This window comes from Centrocercus urophasianus, unplaced genomic scaffold, assembly GCF_019232065.1.
Source record: "Centrocercus urophasianus isolate 14NV4802_14NV808 unplaced genomic scaffold, USGS_Curo_1.0 seq_35, whole genome shotgun sequence".
NCBI classification, from domain to species: Eukaryota; Metazoa; Chordata; class Aves; order Galliformes; family Phasianidae; genus Centrocercus; species Centrocercus urophasianus.
Window position 1 is genome coordinate 7,985,581 of NW_024884922.1, and position 14,275 is coordinate 7,999,855.

Sequence of the window (14,275 nt, forward strand, 5' to 3'; positions counted from 1 at the left end):
GTCCTCGCTCCCACGGCACCCAGAACCACTGGTGGCCATATCTGCACCACAGAAAGGCTGTTAATAGCCTTTAATGGGATACACTCAGCTTACTGACATAAATAACAGGATTGTTACAGGACAGAGCTCAGAGATTAGCTCAGCCACTTGTTCCTAAAACGGTACTTGATGCTGACTAGACTGAGAAACACTCATTAAAATATTCAACACTCATTATCCAAAACAAAGGACGGACTTTGTGTTCTGCCAGGCATTCTGGATGCAGAACGTAGCTCAATGCATGGAACAAAGGGCACATTCAGAATCCATGTATTGCAGGAGATGTGTAATAAGGTCAGTCATTCATCATATCAGAGCAGGACCTTGTCCCAGAGAAGCACAGATGCATGTTCTTGAAAGAGTCAGAAAAAGACAGGAGCAGAGGGCATGGCAATTCAAGATTTCTTCACCAAGTTACAAAGCAAGAGAACAGCTTTCACCCTATTTTTTATGGTCTCCCTGGTACTGAAGGGCCCAGAAGAACTGGGCACAGCACTCCAAATGTTGTCACCAGGGCTGAGCAGAAGGGAAGGATCCATTCTCTTGACCCGCTAGCAATAACATTTCAAAGGACTTTAAAGAGTGAGAACAAGATGGAGCACTTTACCTTGCATGGGCCACTCATGAACGACTCCGTTAGATGAATTTGTTAACACAATATAGAAGGATAAATGAAAACACTTGTCAAGTGAAAGGAACTTCAGCACAGTATACTTTCCCCAGGAGATCACACTGACTTTCAGTCCCGTAAGGTAACCTACACAGATATCAACAAATTACAAGCAAAAAGAAAGCTTCTATATTAATAACAAACAAAAACACTGACTCAGATGCAGTGGATTCTGAGTGACTAGGCTGAAATATGTTGGGTTAAGCAAACTGCACTTACCATCAAAGGGTTCCTGCCTTCACCACCATGCATTCCCAACACCTCCCAGCATCTGATCTCCCTCTCCTGCAGCCACAAAGGCCGATCATCAGGCATGTCTGACAGAAAACGTGCCCAACAGAAGAGATTAACTGTATGCCAGCTCAATCCATGGAGCTGATTGGGTTTGCTGCCTCGTAGTCACTACACCTATGGATGGGAAGGGGTCAGGTCAGACTGATCAGCTGCAACCTGAAAAGACATGACAGCTGGTCAAGCTGATGAACTTAAGCAGGGAATGGCATAGCTACAGGCTGGAGAAAACAGAACCAGAGAGGAAAGGCACGAGTCCCTCCCAGGAAGCAAAAAAACAAAACGGGATGAGAAAGTGACTAACACAGTAAATAGGCCCAACAGGCAGGCTGCCAAAGATGCAAGGTAGTAAATAAGAGTGAGATATTAGCATTAATCACTAAGCTTGTAACCTTTTGCAACAACCTTGTCTTCTTCCATTTTAATTATCTCTAAGAAAAAAGCATGGCAGCTTTGTAGCCCAGTAATTTTCCAGTTAGCTCACACTCCACTCAAGCAGCAGCATGGCCAAAACAACCAACACTAAAATTGCCAATCAGATGAAATAAAGCAAGGACTCTCACGAGCAGTTTTTCCTGAAAACACTGCTCAAATGAAAAGGGTCTGGCTTTTGCATGTTGTTACTCTTCTCAGCAGCAGTTATTTCTGATTCTGATGCCCCTGAACTCCCTTCATGGCTGTTAACTTCCCTAGGAACTGTAGCGGTTTGGAGAGATGTTGAAGTGCCACCACCTCCAAGTAGAGGTGCAACATGCATCGGCCTTTTGTCTTCTGACACAACTGCCATTTGAGCTCAGAAAACTAAAGGGAAGGAGACAAGCTTTTCCATTCCTTGCTGCTGCTGGAAGATCCTTCACCCACGCCTTCTCCATACAGCAGGCCACAAAGAATCACAGAGTGCAACCATCAAATACGCAAAGCTGAACGGGATCGCCAAGTCCAGCTCCTGTGCCCACACAGCACCACCAAACCCAGTGTCCAACAGCAGTGTCCCGGCTTCTCCTGGAGCTCCAGCAGCTCGGGGCTATGTCCACTGTACTGGGGATGTGACTCCATGCCCACCACCCTCTGGGGCAGTGCCATTTCCTAACCTCCACCTGACCACCCCTGCTGCAGCTCCATGCCATTCCACGCATATTCCTTCACAGTGTTGGTCAACCCAACTGTTCTACTGGCATGCAAAACCTACTAGAGTACTTGCTGTTCTTTTCCAAGTATTTCAGCATCCATCAGCTGTAAAGTACCATCGCCCAAAGACGAAGTCAGAAAATTGAAAAAACAAGAAAATAAAATACACACCTTGCCCTGTTTTGATGCAGCTTTCAGCTATTTAAAGCATTTATGTAATACAAGGCCCGCACAAAAAATCTCTCAAGGCAAAATACTTCTCTCAAGTGACCACCTACTGCAGCTCATCCCCTGTATCCACTTAACGATATTCACGTCCTTCCATTTAACTCTAAGCCTCAATTTTTCTAACGGAGCAACCTCTGCAGTCGATAAAGCATTCACTAGGCTCCATAGGAGCGGAGGCTGAGGCGACACTAATGGCCAGTCCAGCAGTGGTGAGGAGCTTACACCTCTTCCAAAAAAGAACGACTGCTGCCTTTGTCTAAAATATAAAGAGAACAGAATGCAACCAGAGATTGGGCACCAAACCCAAAGGTTAATAACTCCTTTTCAGGCATCAAACTTTAACAGTAAAGGCCAGATAAGCATCAAGCATTTCTTCATAACCTGGCATGTAATAACTACAGGTTCCTTGTTTATCTTAAATATGTAATTGTCGTTAATTATTTTGTTTTACAGAAACTTTTGTTTCCCTCAATTAAAAGAATCAGAATCTTTCTTTCAAATTGTTATTTCTTTGTTAAGAATCTTGGCAAATTCTTACTGCCTTTGTTTCTCAGTGCAACCAAGCAATAAAGTTCTTGATACCCACGATCCAGCAGAAGTCTGACAAACACTTGCCTCCTACAGGGCCACAGGAATCACAAAGCAGCTCACTGCAAGCCTCCAGCCCAGCTCTACAGACTGTGAGAGGGCTCTGGCCCCTCCAGCCCTCACCTACCCAGGCATGTGGAAATTCCTCTTCAGGTGAAACCTTCCTGGTTTGCTGGTCGTTTCTCCTTTCTTCTCCCAGAGGGGACAGCACTGCCCACATGGATGGCTGCTGTGGGGCAGAAGGTGCCCCTCTGCCTTCTCCTCCGGCCTATGGGGCAACCTATCCCCATACCACATGCTCCTTCCTGCAGCCACCCTGACATCCATGGCACTGACTGCCTGGACAGCAAGGATGAGAGGGAGGCCCAGAGCTTCAGACACATGTGCCAGCCACAAGCTTGGTGAGAGGGAGCACAAGGGCCTCGTTAAGCTGAGAGTTCATTAGATACCAGGTGTAAAGCACTGCTGTTGTTTGCTTACACTGTTCCACATCACTCCACAGCACCTCCTGCTCCCCACAGCTCCCCACAGGGTCAGCCATTTCTGCAGCTTGCATGCCAGAAGGAAAGGAGGGGCAGCTGTCAGAAGGCAGGGACAAGATCAGGACATCCAGCAGGAAAAAATACAGACAGCACTTCTACTTGGAAAAAAAATAAAAGGGGGAGGGGAAGACTGTTGTTAGGCAAGCACATGACTTATGCGAATGTCAAAGGAGGAAAATTCAGGAAACGCAGACAAGATCTGTAGATGGCTTTTCTCACATAAGGGCCCTGGATTTCCAGAGACATCACGGAAGAAACACAAGAGCAGATCTCAGTGACCACACGCTGCCCTCGCCGGTGACACGCTGCAGTCTCCAAGTGCTGGGGAGCACTGAAGTTCCCCCAGTGAGGCTCTCAGGCACACTGCACCCAGGGACAGGGCCCAGCACTCAGCACACCTTCCCATGGCCATCCCAGTCCTCCTCTCAGTCCCCAGCAGCACGGGGAGCTCAGCAGGCAGAGGGCACCTGGAAAGCAAAACGAGCCCAGGACGTGCACAGGGAATTGACTGCCTGACCCAGGTGGGAGCCTCAGGTCAGACCCTGGCACAAGAGTCAGCAGGGTAACAGCCCCAAGCCCATTGCTAGGATCACCTCCAGCCACAGCAGTGCCTTGGCTCCCCGATACCATTGGGACAGCACTGGGATTCCATCACGATGCTGAGCGCTGCACGCCGAAACCAGCCGGTACTAAAATGCAAGTTTCCACAGCAACGCCAACAAGGACACACGGTGCCTCTGTCACACATTCCTGTGCTGTCACATCCTATCAGCAGATGCATTTCAGCTCACATTGCTGCACAGGGCTGAGGACCCTCATTTCACTTCCCAAATGCTGCAGTTGCAACGTTTGAAGCACACATCCTAAGCCACCAAAAATCAGAGGTGACTGTGATGTCTAGTGACACCCATCAAAGATTACATCCCTCAGACTCCCTTTCGTGGGTATTCTTCTGCACCGCATAATGGCTGGGCCTCTTGTGCAAGCCTTGGAAATCCCAAACAAAGCCTGTGTCACTCATAGGGCACAGACGAGCCAGAGCAAGCAGCACTTGGTTCATGAGCTGCTCACCATAGCTGGGAGGTGGAAATGCACTCACACCACTTACATGTGCTGAGTTACATCCAACTGTCTCCAAGTGCAGGAAATGCAGGCCGACAGTGTGGCTACAGCACTCAGAACAGAGCTGGCTAGGCTCAAAATAACATCACAGCACATGGCAGGAACACAGCAGAACAACAGTGCATTTACGCTGTCAGTAGGACAAGAGAAGAAGGCAGATTTCTGCTAGATCCACTCACGCAGGTGTATAAGCATTTTCTTTTTAATTACTGTCATTTAAATCAATCAGAATTCAATGATGTGAAATCACGACTGAGGTCCTTAAAAAGATGCACCAGTTCCAACCCAGGTTCTGGACACATTCTAAGAGGAAGAGGTACATTTCTGCCATATGTGGTCAAAAGATAACTGAAGTGTTCCACAAAATTTAAAAAAATATTAAGCCATTTTAACTTTCCTAATTCTATGGATTATGTGGATGTCTGTTAGAAGTCAGTTCTGAAGAACCCATGGCTCTGACAGCTTCCACGAGAGCTCTCTCAGAATCTTGCCTTAAGAGAAGACACCCAATGGGTGACAAATGGCCTCCCTGCTAATTAACACCTGCTTAGTTAAGGCTTATTCACAGCTCTTTGTCTTTTAAGTCCCAAAGGAAACCAGCAAGACAAACCCAATCCTTCACAGCAGCACTTCACACCCGGCTGCATTTCCCAGGTTGCCCCTGAATACAAGGCTCCTCAGCCCCAGGCTAGGTCCTGGCACTACCCACCCCATGCTGATTGCAGATCAGGCCTTTATCCCAGCCTTACTGGTGCTCAGCTGGGCCCCTTCCTCCTGCCCAGCTCCAGAGGAGCAATGTGCCCCAGCAGCGCCACAGGCCCATATGAGCCATATGGACAAGGAACCAAACAGGTCCATCCAAAACCCCTGCAGATCTTCTGAGCAGATGGTCACTGGATCAAGGAGATGCCACATTACATTTGTATTTTCAGCTATTACTAATGGAGAAGAACACACAAATCCATAATCAATCGGTTAGCCAACACAAAGCTATCTCAGGGGAGCCTTCCAGAACATGAATTCTAGGAAGGAGAAAAACAAAGCTCTGAGAAGCTGCTGCACTACCTCAGCAGCTCTGGAGACTTCAGTGATTATGCACGTGATTACGACTGGAGGTCTCTGCTGCTCAAAGCACGGTCAGTGCTGACCTCAGAGCCGCTGCTCTGTGTCCATCCGGGCCGTGGCAGGCTCCAGCCATGCCCCAGCACTGAGCTGTACTGTGCACTGAGGAACGGATGCACAAAGATGTACGTGGCAGGTAGAACACTGAGCATTTTTTTGACAAGTTGAAAAAAAAAAAAAGCTGCACAAAGTGCACATGCAATTGTTACTCATCAAGCCTTCAGTGAAGCTACAGTGACATAGCAGAGGAACACTTCTAGTCAAACCACAGGTCCCCGGTCAGCACCAGAAAAGAGAGAAGCACCGAGGCATTCTCAACCTGCTAATGCCCTGATAACGACTGGGCTTGGCTCATATCAAGTCTCTTACCAACCATGACTGTTAGAAGACGATTAGCTTGAGAACTGCCAGCAAAAGGCCACAAGGAGACCTAGCCAGGGAACTGACAACGTGTTGATGGAGGAGACGGTAAGGTTCACAGGCGGGGAGGTGTTACTGGTGGAGAACTGAGGAAATGAGACACATCAGACTACCTCATAAGCCTGCTCTCAGTGATCGCTGGTGAATCACCACTAGGGATATCACCAGGACACAGATGTGTCACCATTCAGACCAACCCGCCCTGCAGGGGGAAATGGAACGGCACAGCTCCCTGGCACCTGCAGCAGAAACAACGCGCCTCCTCAGGCCAGAGCCCTGCCAGCCAGCCTTACTCACCCACTGCTTCCACAGAAGCCTGCAGCATGGTGTCTGCTATTTTCCCCACACTTGAAGAACGTAACTTTGCTCTAAGGACACTGGAAATGAGGAATTAAACATTAAATGGTGCGCCTTGACCAGGCGGAACCGGAACAAAACCAATAGATGGCAACGATGAGAAGTAATGCCTTCTACCTCCACAATCCCTACTGCTGATACTTCGGTTTAAAATATATTTGCAGTCATTAAAAACAGTGCAGGTTCCTACTCAGAAATGCAGTGTATTGTAAGCAAGGCAGTAAGCTGCTGCTTGCTGCTTCAAAAGCAGCAATTCTGCTGCTTTGATTGAAAGCTGAGACACCATCAGCAGGAAGCAGAGATGCAGGTTTGTCTGCACGCTGTGCCTCCCGCCAACCACTGCCATCAACACGAACACCACAACGGGAGCCTGTCCATTTACCACCACTCCTCCACCACTCCTCTGACTTCACATCTCCAACAGCTACAACTCTCCAGCATAGCCAGGAGATGGGCAGCTGCCTGCAAACAGTAATGCATATTGATTCACAAAGGGCCTGAGATGAAAAGAAGAAAGCAGGCGCTCCCAGCAGTGGAAATCCACTAGGCTGGTATCTCTGATAAACTGCATGCATCTGGCAGCTACTGAACTGATCCTGATGCAAGGAGAGCAATCAATTTCAGGGTCTTGTTTGAATGCCATGCAGCAACAGATTTCAAGTCCCCAGCAGGCAGCAGTTCAAGCCTGTGCCCTGGACAAGCACAGCACAAAATCAGCTCCTCACAAAGCCACCACTTCTCCAACCCTTTTCCTCCTGGTCACAGCCATCCTGTTCCTTCCCTGCAGGCACACCTCATGCTCCTCTAACAACAGAAAGAACTCTCCCTCCTCTACCTAGGCGAATTTGATGATCAAGGGGAGAGAGATGCAGAACAGAACCTCTTACAGGAGAAGCCAGTTCAGCTTCATTTCAACCCATTTTCTGTCTCCACCACGGATGGTCACCTCGCCTCCACTGAGGCTTTTCCCCAGCAGGAAACTGTCATTTCCATCATCTTTAGACTGCACTATTTTTCAGTAGTATAAGGCCTGGGAAGCACTGAAAAGAATGCTGAACTCAGCAGTGACATTTGGTGATGTACTAGACACAGTGTCAGACTAAATCTGAGATGACAATCTTCTTGACCCCACCAGGCCCCACATCCAAACCCTTGGCAGAAGTAGAACACATTGCTAGAAGTACTACAGCTGGCCAACAACAGCAGATCCCCACGTGGCACTGCTGGACACAATTCAGCATGCTTCACGGGCAACCACATGGCAGCACCTGGAACCCACCTGACTGCCTCCTTCCAAAGTCCCACTGCAATGCTGCCTGAGTCCAAGAGCTCATCCGGAACAGCACACAACCACTGCAGCTTTACTGCCAGCCAGGAGTTGGCTACTATACAGCTGATTTCAACTCTAAACACCTGTAAGATACAACAAAGTGCATATACAGGCGTAAGAACTGGAATAATGAAGAAGATACCCCTTAGTTCATAAAAAGTATACAGAAGTATATACCAACCAAAGATAGACCTGGGCCGGCAAAGGGCTTCCTATACTAAGAGGAAACACAAAGAATAAGATAGAGACAACACTAAAATGCTGCTACCTCCTAGCTTCCGTGCACGGAGAGCTCAAGAACCTGTCAGAGACAGGAACTCTGTACCTCTGGACTCAAAACCAAGGCAGTGAGGCAGTCTGTTTGCAGCGGGGAATTGGGCTTCACTCAGCTGTGCTGGTTTGACTGCTGCAGTTTGATTTGCAGCCACAGAATTGAGGTCTGATGACTGCAAGACTTCAGCTGCCACTGTGTGACAGTCAAACCATCCCATAGGCTGGGCGTGAGGAGGTGTGAAGACAAATCTACAGTTCAGCCAATACTGTTTTTTGTTTTTTTTTTTTTCCTCAAGAAGAAATATTAATCTTTTAAGTTTATTCAAATGGACAGAAAAAATAGTATTGAGTGAAGTGCCTCTGATTGAGCAAAAGAAAAGAATGGATTTTTCACACAGACACAGCGAAATTAGGGAATAAATGTAGTGCTGAGAACGTGCAGAAGTGTTCCTACTCCGATTTCCTAACGAGGAAAAAGTGAAATATCTTTATTTCAAAAGCTGATGTGTTAAAGTCAGTGATTTCCATCCACAGCATCAGGCAGGACGCGGGGCCGATGCTCTCTCATCCTTCCCCGGCAGGGCTGAGTAAATAGATAGGGGAGACCTTCAAACAAAGCTCAGCAACAAAGCCTTTGGCTCTCCTCCCCACAGCACTAATTCCTTGCTGCCTGTTTATCTCCCACATCATTTCATTACTGGGAAATAAAATGCTGCCTCTTCCTCTGAAAAACTTCACCGCAGCAGCAGAATGGAGCTCAGCACCGCGATGGCTGCACAGTGCACGTGGGCACCGCGTCCCAGGGCAACGTGCCCAGGCCCTCACATTGATCCCGTGAGGAAGGGGACAGCAGGAGAGCAATCAGGAACCACCGCAGGCCTCCTCCTGCTGGAGCTGCCCCCGTCCCCCCCACCCTCCCCATGATAACCTACACAAGGGTATTCAAAAAAAAAAAAAAAAGAGTAAGACTGGGAACAATTTTCAACTAAAAACAAACACAAAGGCACAAATTACGTTAGCATGCTTCCAGCCTCAAGCCAGGATTATTCAAAACTGAAAACCATCACAGGGGATGACAGAACGCTTCTGCATCACTCTGTAGGATTCTGTTACTCTGCAGCAGACAAACTATATTAGAAATAGAAAATCTATCCCAACTGGCACAGCACCAAGAAAATAACACCAGTCCATGAAGTCAGACAGGAAAATAAGGCACCGTAGCGTAACATAGCGCTGCTCATTCATGGAGTCATTCCTGCCTGCATTCTCAGAACTGCAGAGATTTCTTTTGATTAAGCAAGGTCCCTAATTCCTGGAAATCAGGATTCTGACAATTACCTACATCCTGCCAGAGCATGGGAATTGGGGTTGAAAGCACAGAGGGAGGAAAAAGGCACCACGCTTGTTTCCCAATCTAAACATCATTCAGTAAGTCAGATTTTACAATAGATTTTTGGTTTTTAGACTATTTTAAGTGCAGTTGCATTCCAGGCTTGTAAAATTTAACCACATCTCTTATCCTACAGTGCATTAGCAGGAGATTGCTGCTGTTGTGAGCAGAACATCCTTTCATGAGGTTTTCTTCCTTCTTCTTGGGAGGGGAGAGAAGAAGACAGGGCAGCAGGAGATGGAGCACTGCTGTTATTCATACGAACCTCATGCTGTCATGCCATCACGACAGCAGGACAAGCACTGGGAGCACTGCAGTTCTGAACCCAGCAGAAGGTGAACCACTCGCTGATTTTCTCGATGAAATGGCAGCAGCTCACATGCCGAGCTGTGCTGTGCACCAGCAGTAAAACCACATTCCTGAAAGCATTCGACCTGCCGGCCGCATTCTTACCAAGCTTATCTGAAAATAACTGAGTGTTTACAGGGTTGCACTTCAGTTCTTTCAAAGAGGGACAGCGTGGCCGAGGAGCATTTCTTCCAGTGCTATGGAATAACCACCTTCGATGTAATAAAAGCGAGCATTTTAAGAGGAAGTAGCCACAAAAGCAGAAGATGAAGGCCTTTATGAACAGGGCTGGCATTTGCTGTGCTCACTGACACCGGGTGAGCCTGCAGAACCGAACAGATCAAACCACTGCTGCACTGATACTGCGTCTGACTTTCATTGAGCCGAGCAGCCAGCAGTGATCCAACCCCACTGCTACCCAAAAGACAGAGACTGCAGCTTGGAGAAAAGCTCCAGTTAGTGTGGCACAGAGTTTAATTAACCTAAAGGTCTTAGCCCCATATAATCCTCCAGGATAATGAAAAGGGCCCGGTTCAGGCTGACAAAGCTGCAACCAGAGTTCACCCTGCTAGTTAGCTACCAAGGGGTGCATCCGCTCATCACAGCAGCAGCGCACAGCTGCCCCACACAGCTCCATGGCAGATGCTCATTCCAGCTTCACCCATCCTACAAATGGATGAGAACAGTGGCACCAAGCCCCAGCATGGCCTCTGGGATCACACAGCACCTGTGGAGATGGCCTGTCATAGAAGTGTAGACCCACAGAATGGCCCAGGTGGAAAAGGACCATAACAACCACCTAGTTTCAACCCCCCCCTGCTATGTGCAGGGTCAACAGCCATCAGACCAGGCTGCCCAGAGCCACATCCAGCCTGGGTGAGCCTGCCTGGTACACAAAGCTGCATCTGGCCTTCAGAGGATAATTACAGCACCCCATCAGACCTCTCATCACCGGAAGACACAGTTCCAACCCAGAGCCACAACGCCGTGCTCTTTCATCCCATGCCACCCTAGGATACCACTTCCCTCGTCAGCTCATATGGTACAGCCACCATCACCGGCTCTGTGTCCAAAACAAAGACGACAACAGGCCGTGCCCGCCATCCCGGTGCAGCGGGACCTCCTGCCGCCCAGCACCGCGGCACAACCTCGCAGCGCCGGGCCGGCTGACATTCAGCACCGCACAGTGCCCTCCAACGGCCGGCCCGCAGCACCAGCCTCGAGGCCACGGAGAGCCCGCACCCCCCCGGGGCTGGGAGAAGCGCAGCCGATGCGTCTCGCTGCCGAGCCGCCGCTGGTGCGCAGGCAGGGCCGTCCGCTGGAGGAATGCTTCCTTATCTGTACTTCCTAATCGTCATTTCAAGCTCTACGTGCTGGCGATCAAATGCTCTTGGAGTCTATAAGAACAATTCAGGAGGGTTTTGCTTTTCCTTCTAAAAAGTAAACGCAAGGAGTGAGAAAGGCAAAAATACTGAGGATTGCTGATACCAGCCAACGCCACTGCTGTGCCCTCCTCTGATGAAAAAGAACAGATGAGCTCAGAGCAGAAGCAACACAACGCTGCTATTCAACAACAGAGCAGCTCCTCTGGATGGGGACCATCGGGGCACAGCACTGATGGCACTGCAGTGCAATGCCAGCACGCTGCCTCTGATCCCATTCAGCCATGGTAGATAGATTCCTCCCCACACGATTCCTCCCCACACACACCACCTTGCCACGCTCATTTCAAGTAATGTATGCTTAGGAAATGTATGGCTCGACCACCAGGCAAAACCTGCAGGAATGCAGTGCTGAGCTCCACCAAAACTCTGCCTTGTCAGGGAATCAAGCAGAGAAAACACTGCCCTTTTTTCCTCTCTAATCAATCCAGTTAATGGGTAACCCGTGCCATAACATGCTCCTTCCAAAGCCTTCATGGCCCATCCCACACATGGGTGTCAACAACAACAAGGGTGGCAAACACCCCTGGGGACACCATCCCACAGCAGCAAAGTCACTGAGAACACGTGAGTGTATCTCTCACACACACACCCCAATGCCACAGCATCACCACGGCAGGTCTGTTCAAGTCACAGAAGCTGAATGGAACTTGCAAGCAGAAGAGCACTGGAACTCTGGAGAGCAGTCAGTAGGAATGTCTTCGCTTCTACCACAAGATAGATAAGGACACAGGGAGGAGACAAGATGCTGTTTTCTTTCACATGTTCAAAAGTTACAATGAAAAAATACTTTCCTCAAGGTTCTTTTCTGAGAATGCATTATTTATTCAACTGCATTTTCAACTAAATTTCTTCTCCAAAGAGCAGTGATGCAGTGGCACCCAGCTGCCCAGGGCAGGGTGGAGTCCCCATCCCTGGAGCTGTGCAGGAGCTGTGGGGACATGGTCGGTGGGCACAGTGAGATGAGCAGGGTTTGAAGGCCTTCTCCAGCCTTAATGATCCCACAAGCTGAATGGTCCTGATGCATTCAGCAGCTCAGGACCTCCCTACGCAGTGCTAGAAGCTGGGGCAATTTCTGATGCCTCTGCACACCAGCTCGACCAATGCTTCAGTACATGCTTGCCTTCAAACCTGCTAAGTCCTGCTGACATGTACATTATTTATGTGGAAATTAAGCCTTTGCTTAATTATTTGTAAGAGATATTAGCATTTTATGGGAAGCATATCAAGCCAGTCTATCCCACATTTAAGCATCTGCTTTTCCAAACAGAATACTGGGACAGGCAGCCTGGTATTTATAAACAAAGTAGTTCTAGGATTTGTAAATGAACTACATAAAGTACAAAGTATAAAAGGGAACAGCAGATTATATTTCAGACTGAGGTATGGATAAATAAAAATAAATGACTCTGCACATGGCTTGGCCCCCCAAGACAAGCAAAGACATCTTGCTTTTCAGAACAGATGAGGCCAACCCATCTGGGCTGATGGGCAGCCCTTGGCCTCTGCAGCCAACACTCAGTGAAGCCCAGAACACACATGTGGCTCGGCTGCTCTGCACGTACCTGCAGGAGCTTGCAGCCAACCTCAGGAGGTTCTCCTCTTCTGGGGCTCTGCGTTCCAGCGATGGCTCTGCTGGGCTGCACAGCACCGCCTCCGCTCTCTGTGCGTTCCCTCATCCTTTTTCCTCTTTCACCTACTACCATCTGTGGTCTCTTCTCATGTTTTTAGAGTACCACTGCCCTCTGCACTCTGCCCACCGACAGCAGCACAGAGAACCAACTCTTAGTGCACGGGCACAGAGAGATGGGGCGACCCGCAGCCATCGCTGTAGTGGGACATCACAGCAGTGCCGAGGAGGGAGGCGGGGAGCAGAGGTGTCGGTGACAGAGGCACAGTAGCAGCCAAGCAGCACATTCTCAGACACACATTTGGTGGTTTTGCTCCCAGGCTTCCACGTTCCCAACTCGCCGACAGCGTCCCGTACCCACTCCCAGCGATGCGCTCCGGAATCCCGCGTCGGAGACCCCGCGTTCTCCTCTCTCCGCCTTCACCCCACACACAGCATCACACACGGAGCCCAAGCCCTCTCCAAACGCCCACCCCAGCCGGGGAGCTTCAATTCCACCGGCACCCACAGCGCCGCAAACCCCACGACCATCCACGCTGTGCGCAGCTCCAACAGGACGGCGCGCAGCCGGGCAGCGCCCGCAGCCGGCAGGTTTGTGCGGAGCCCCAGCCCCTCGGCAGCGGCCGCCAGCCCCGCGCTCAGCCCAGACGGGCCGCCGTGCCGCTGCCATCGCCGCTCGGTTCCGCCGCGGATCGCCCGTTCTCTCCCGGCTCGGGGACACCGAAGCGAAACCGCGCACTGTCCGCGATGTTCTGCGCTCGCGCCGGACACACGGCACGCTTTGTTCGTGCGCCTTCAGCCCGGCAGCGGCGGAGTCGGGCCGTGGAGCTGCCCCCGACCCCCGAGCGGCCGCGGACCCCCTCGGCTTCGCAGCGCAGCGCCGCTCGGGGTGCGGATTGGACACCGCGGGAGCGCGCAGGGGCGCGACCCGCCAGGTGCTGCACGGCATCGGATACGGGTACGGGTACGGATACGGGTACGACCCCGCGGGGCGAGCAGCGGCCCCGGCACCGCTCTGAGGCACTGCGGCAGCGCTACAGCCGCTCCCGGCGCCCTCCGCATCGACCCTCGACCTTCGCCCGCGGCTCGCGCCGGGTGGGGGTGAGATCCCCACACCCTCCCCCACGGATGGGGCGATGGACCAGACCCGACCCGACCCACCTCCTCCTCCGCCAGCCCGTACACCGGCTCCACCGCTGCGGTCGCCATGGAGCCGCCGGGCGGGCGTCCCGCGGGACCCGCTCCGCGAGGGGGTTCGGCGGGGGATCGCTGCCCCGCCGCCCAGGAGCCCCCGCCGCGGTCCCCCCCGCCCCCTCCTCCGCGCCCCCCCCCCCCCTGCTGCTGCAGCTGCAGCT

General features: G+C 50.8%; 1 protein-coding gene across 3 annotated transcripts in view; it reads right to left on the minus strand.

Annotated features, from left to right (window-relative positions):
* NEDD4L (NEDD4 like E3 ubiquitin protein ligase) overlaps positions 1 to 14,170 on the minus strand; it is a 134,127-nt gene extending 119,957 nt beyond the window's left edge. For all 3 annotated transcript variants that reach the window (XM_042831108.1, XM_042831107.1, XM_042831105.1), the window contains exon 1: positions 14,082 to 14,170. In XM_042831108.1, the coding sequence (XP_042687042.1) occupies positions 14,082 to 14,129 (48 nt within the window). In that variant the 5' untranslated portion in view covers positions 14,130 to 14,170. The remainder of the gene's footprint in view (positions 1 to 14,081) is intronic.
* Between the last annotated feature and the right edge of the window lie 105 nt (positions 14,171 to 14,275).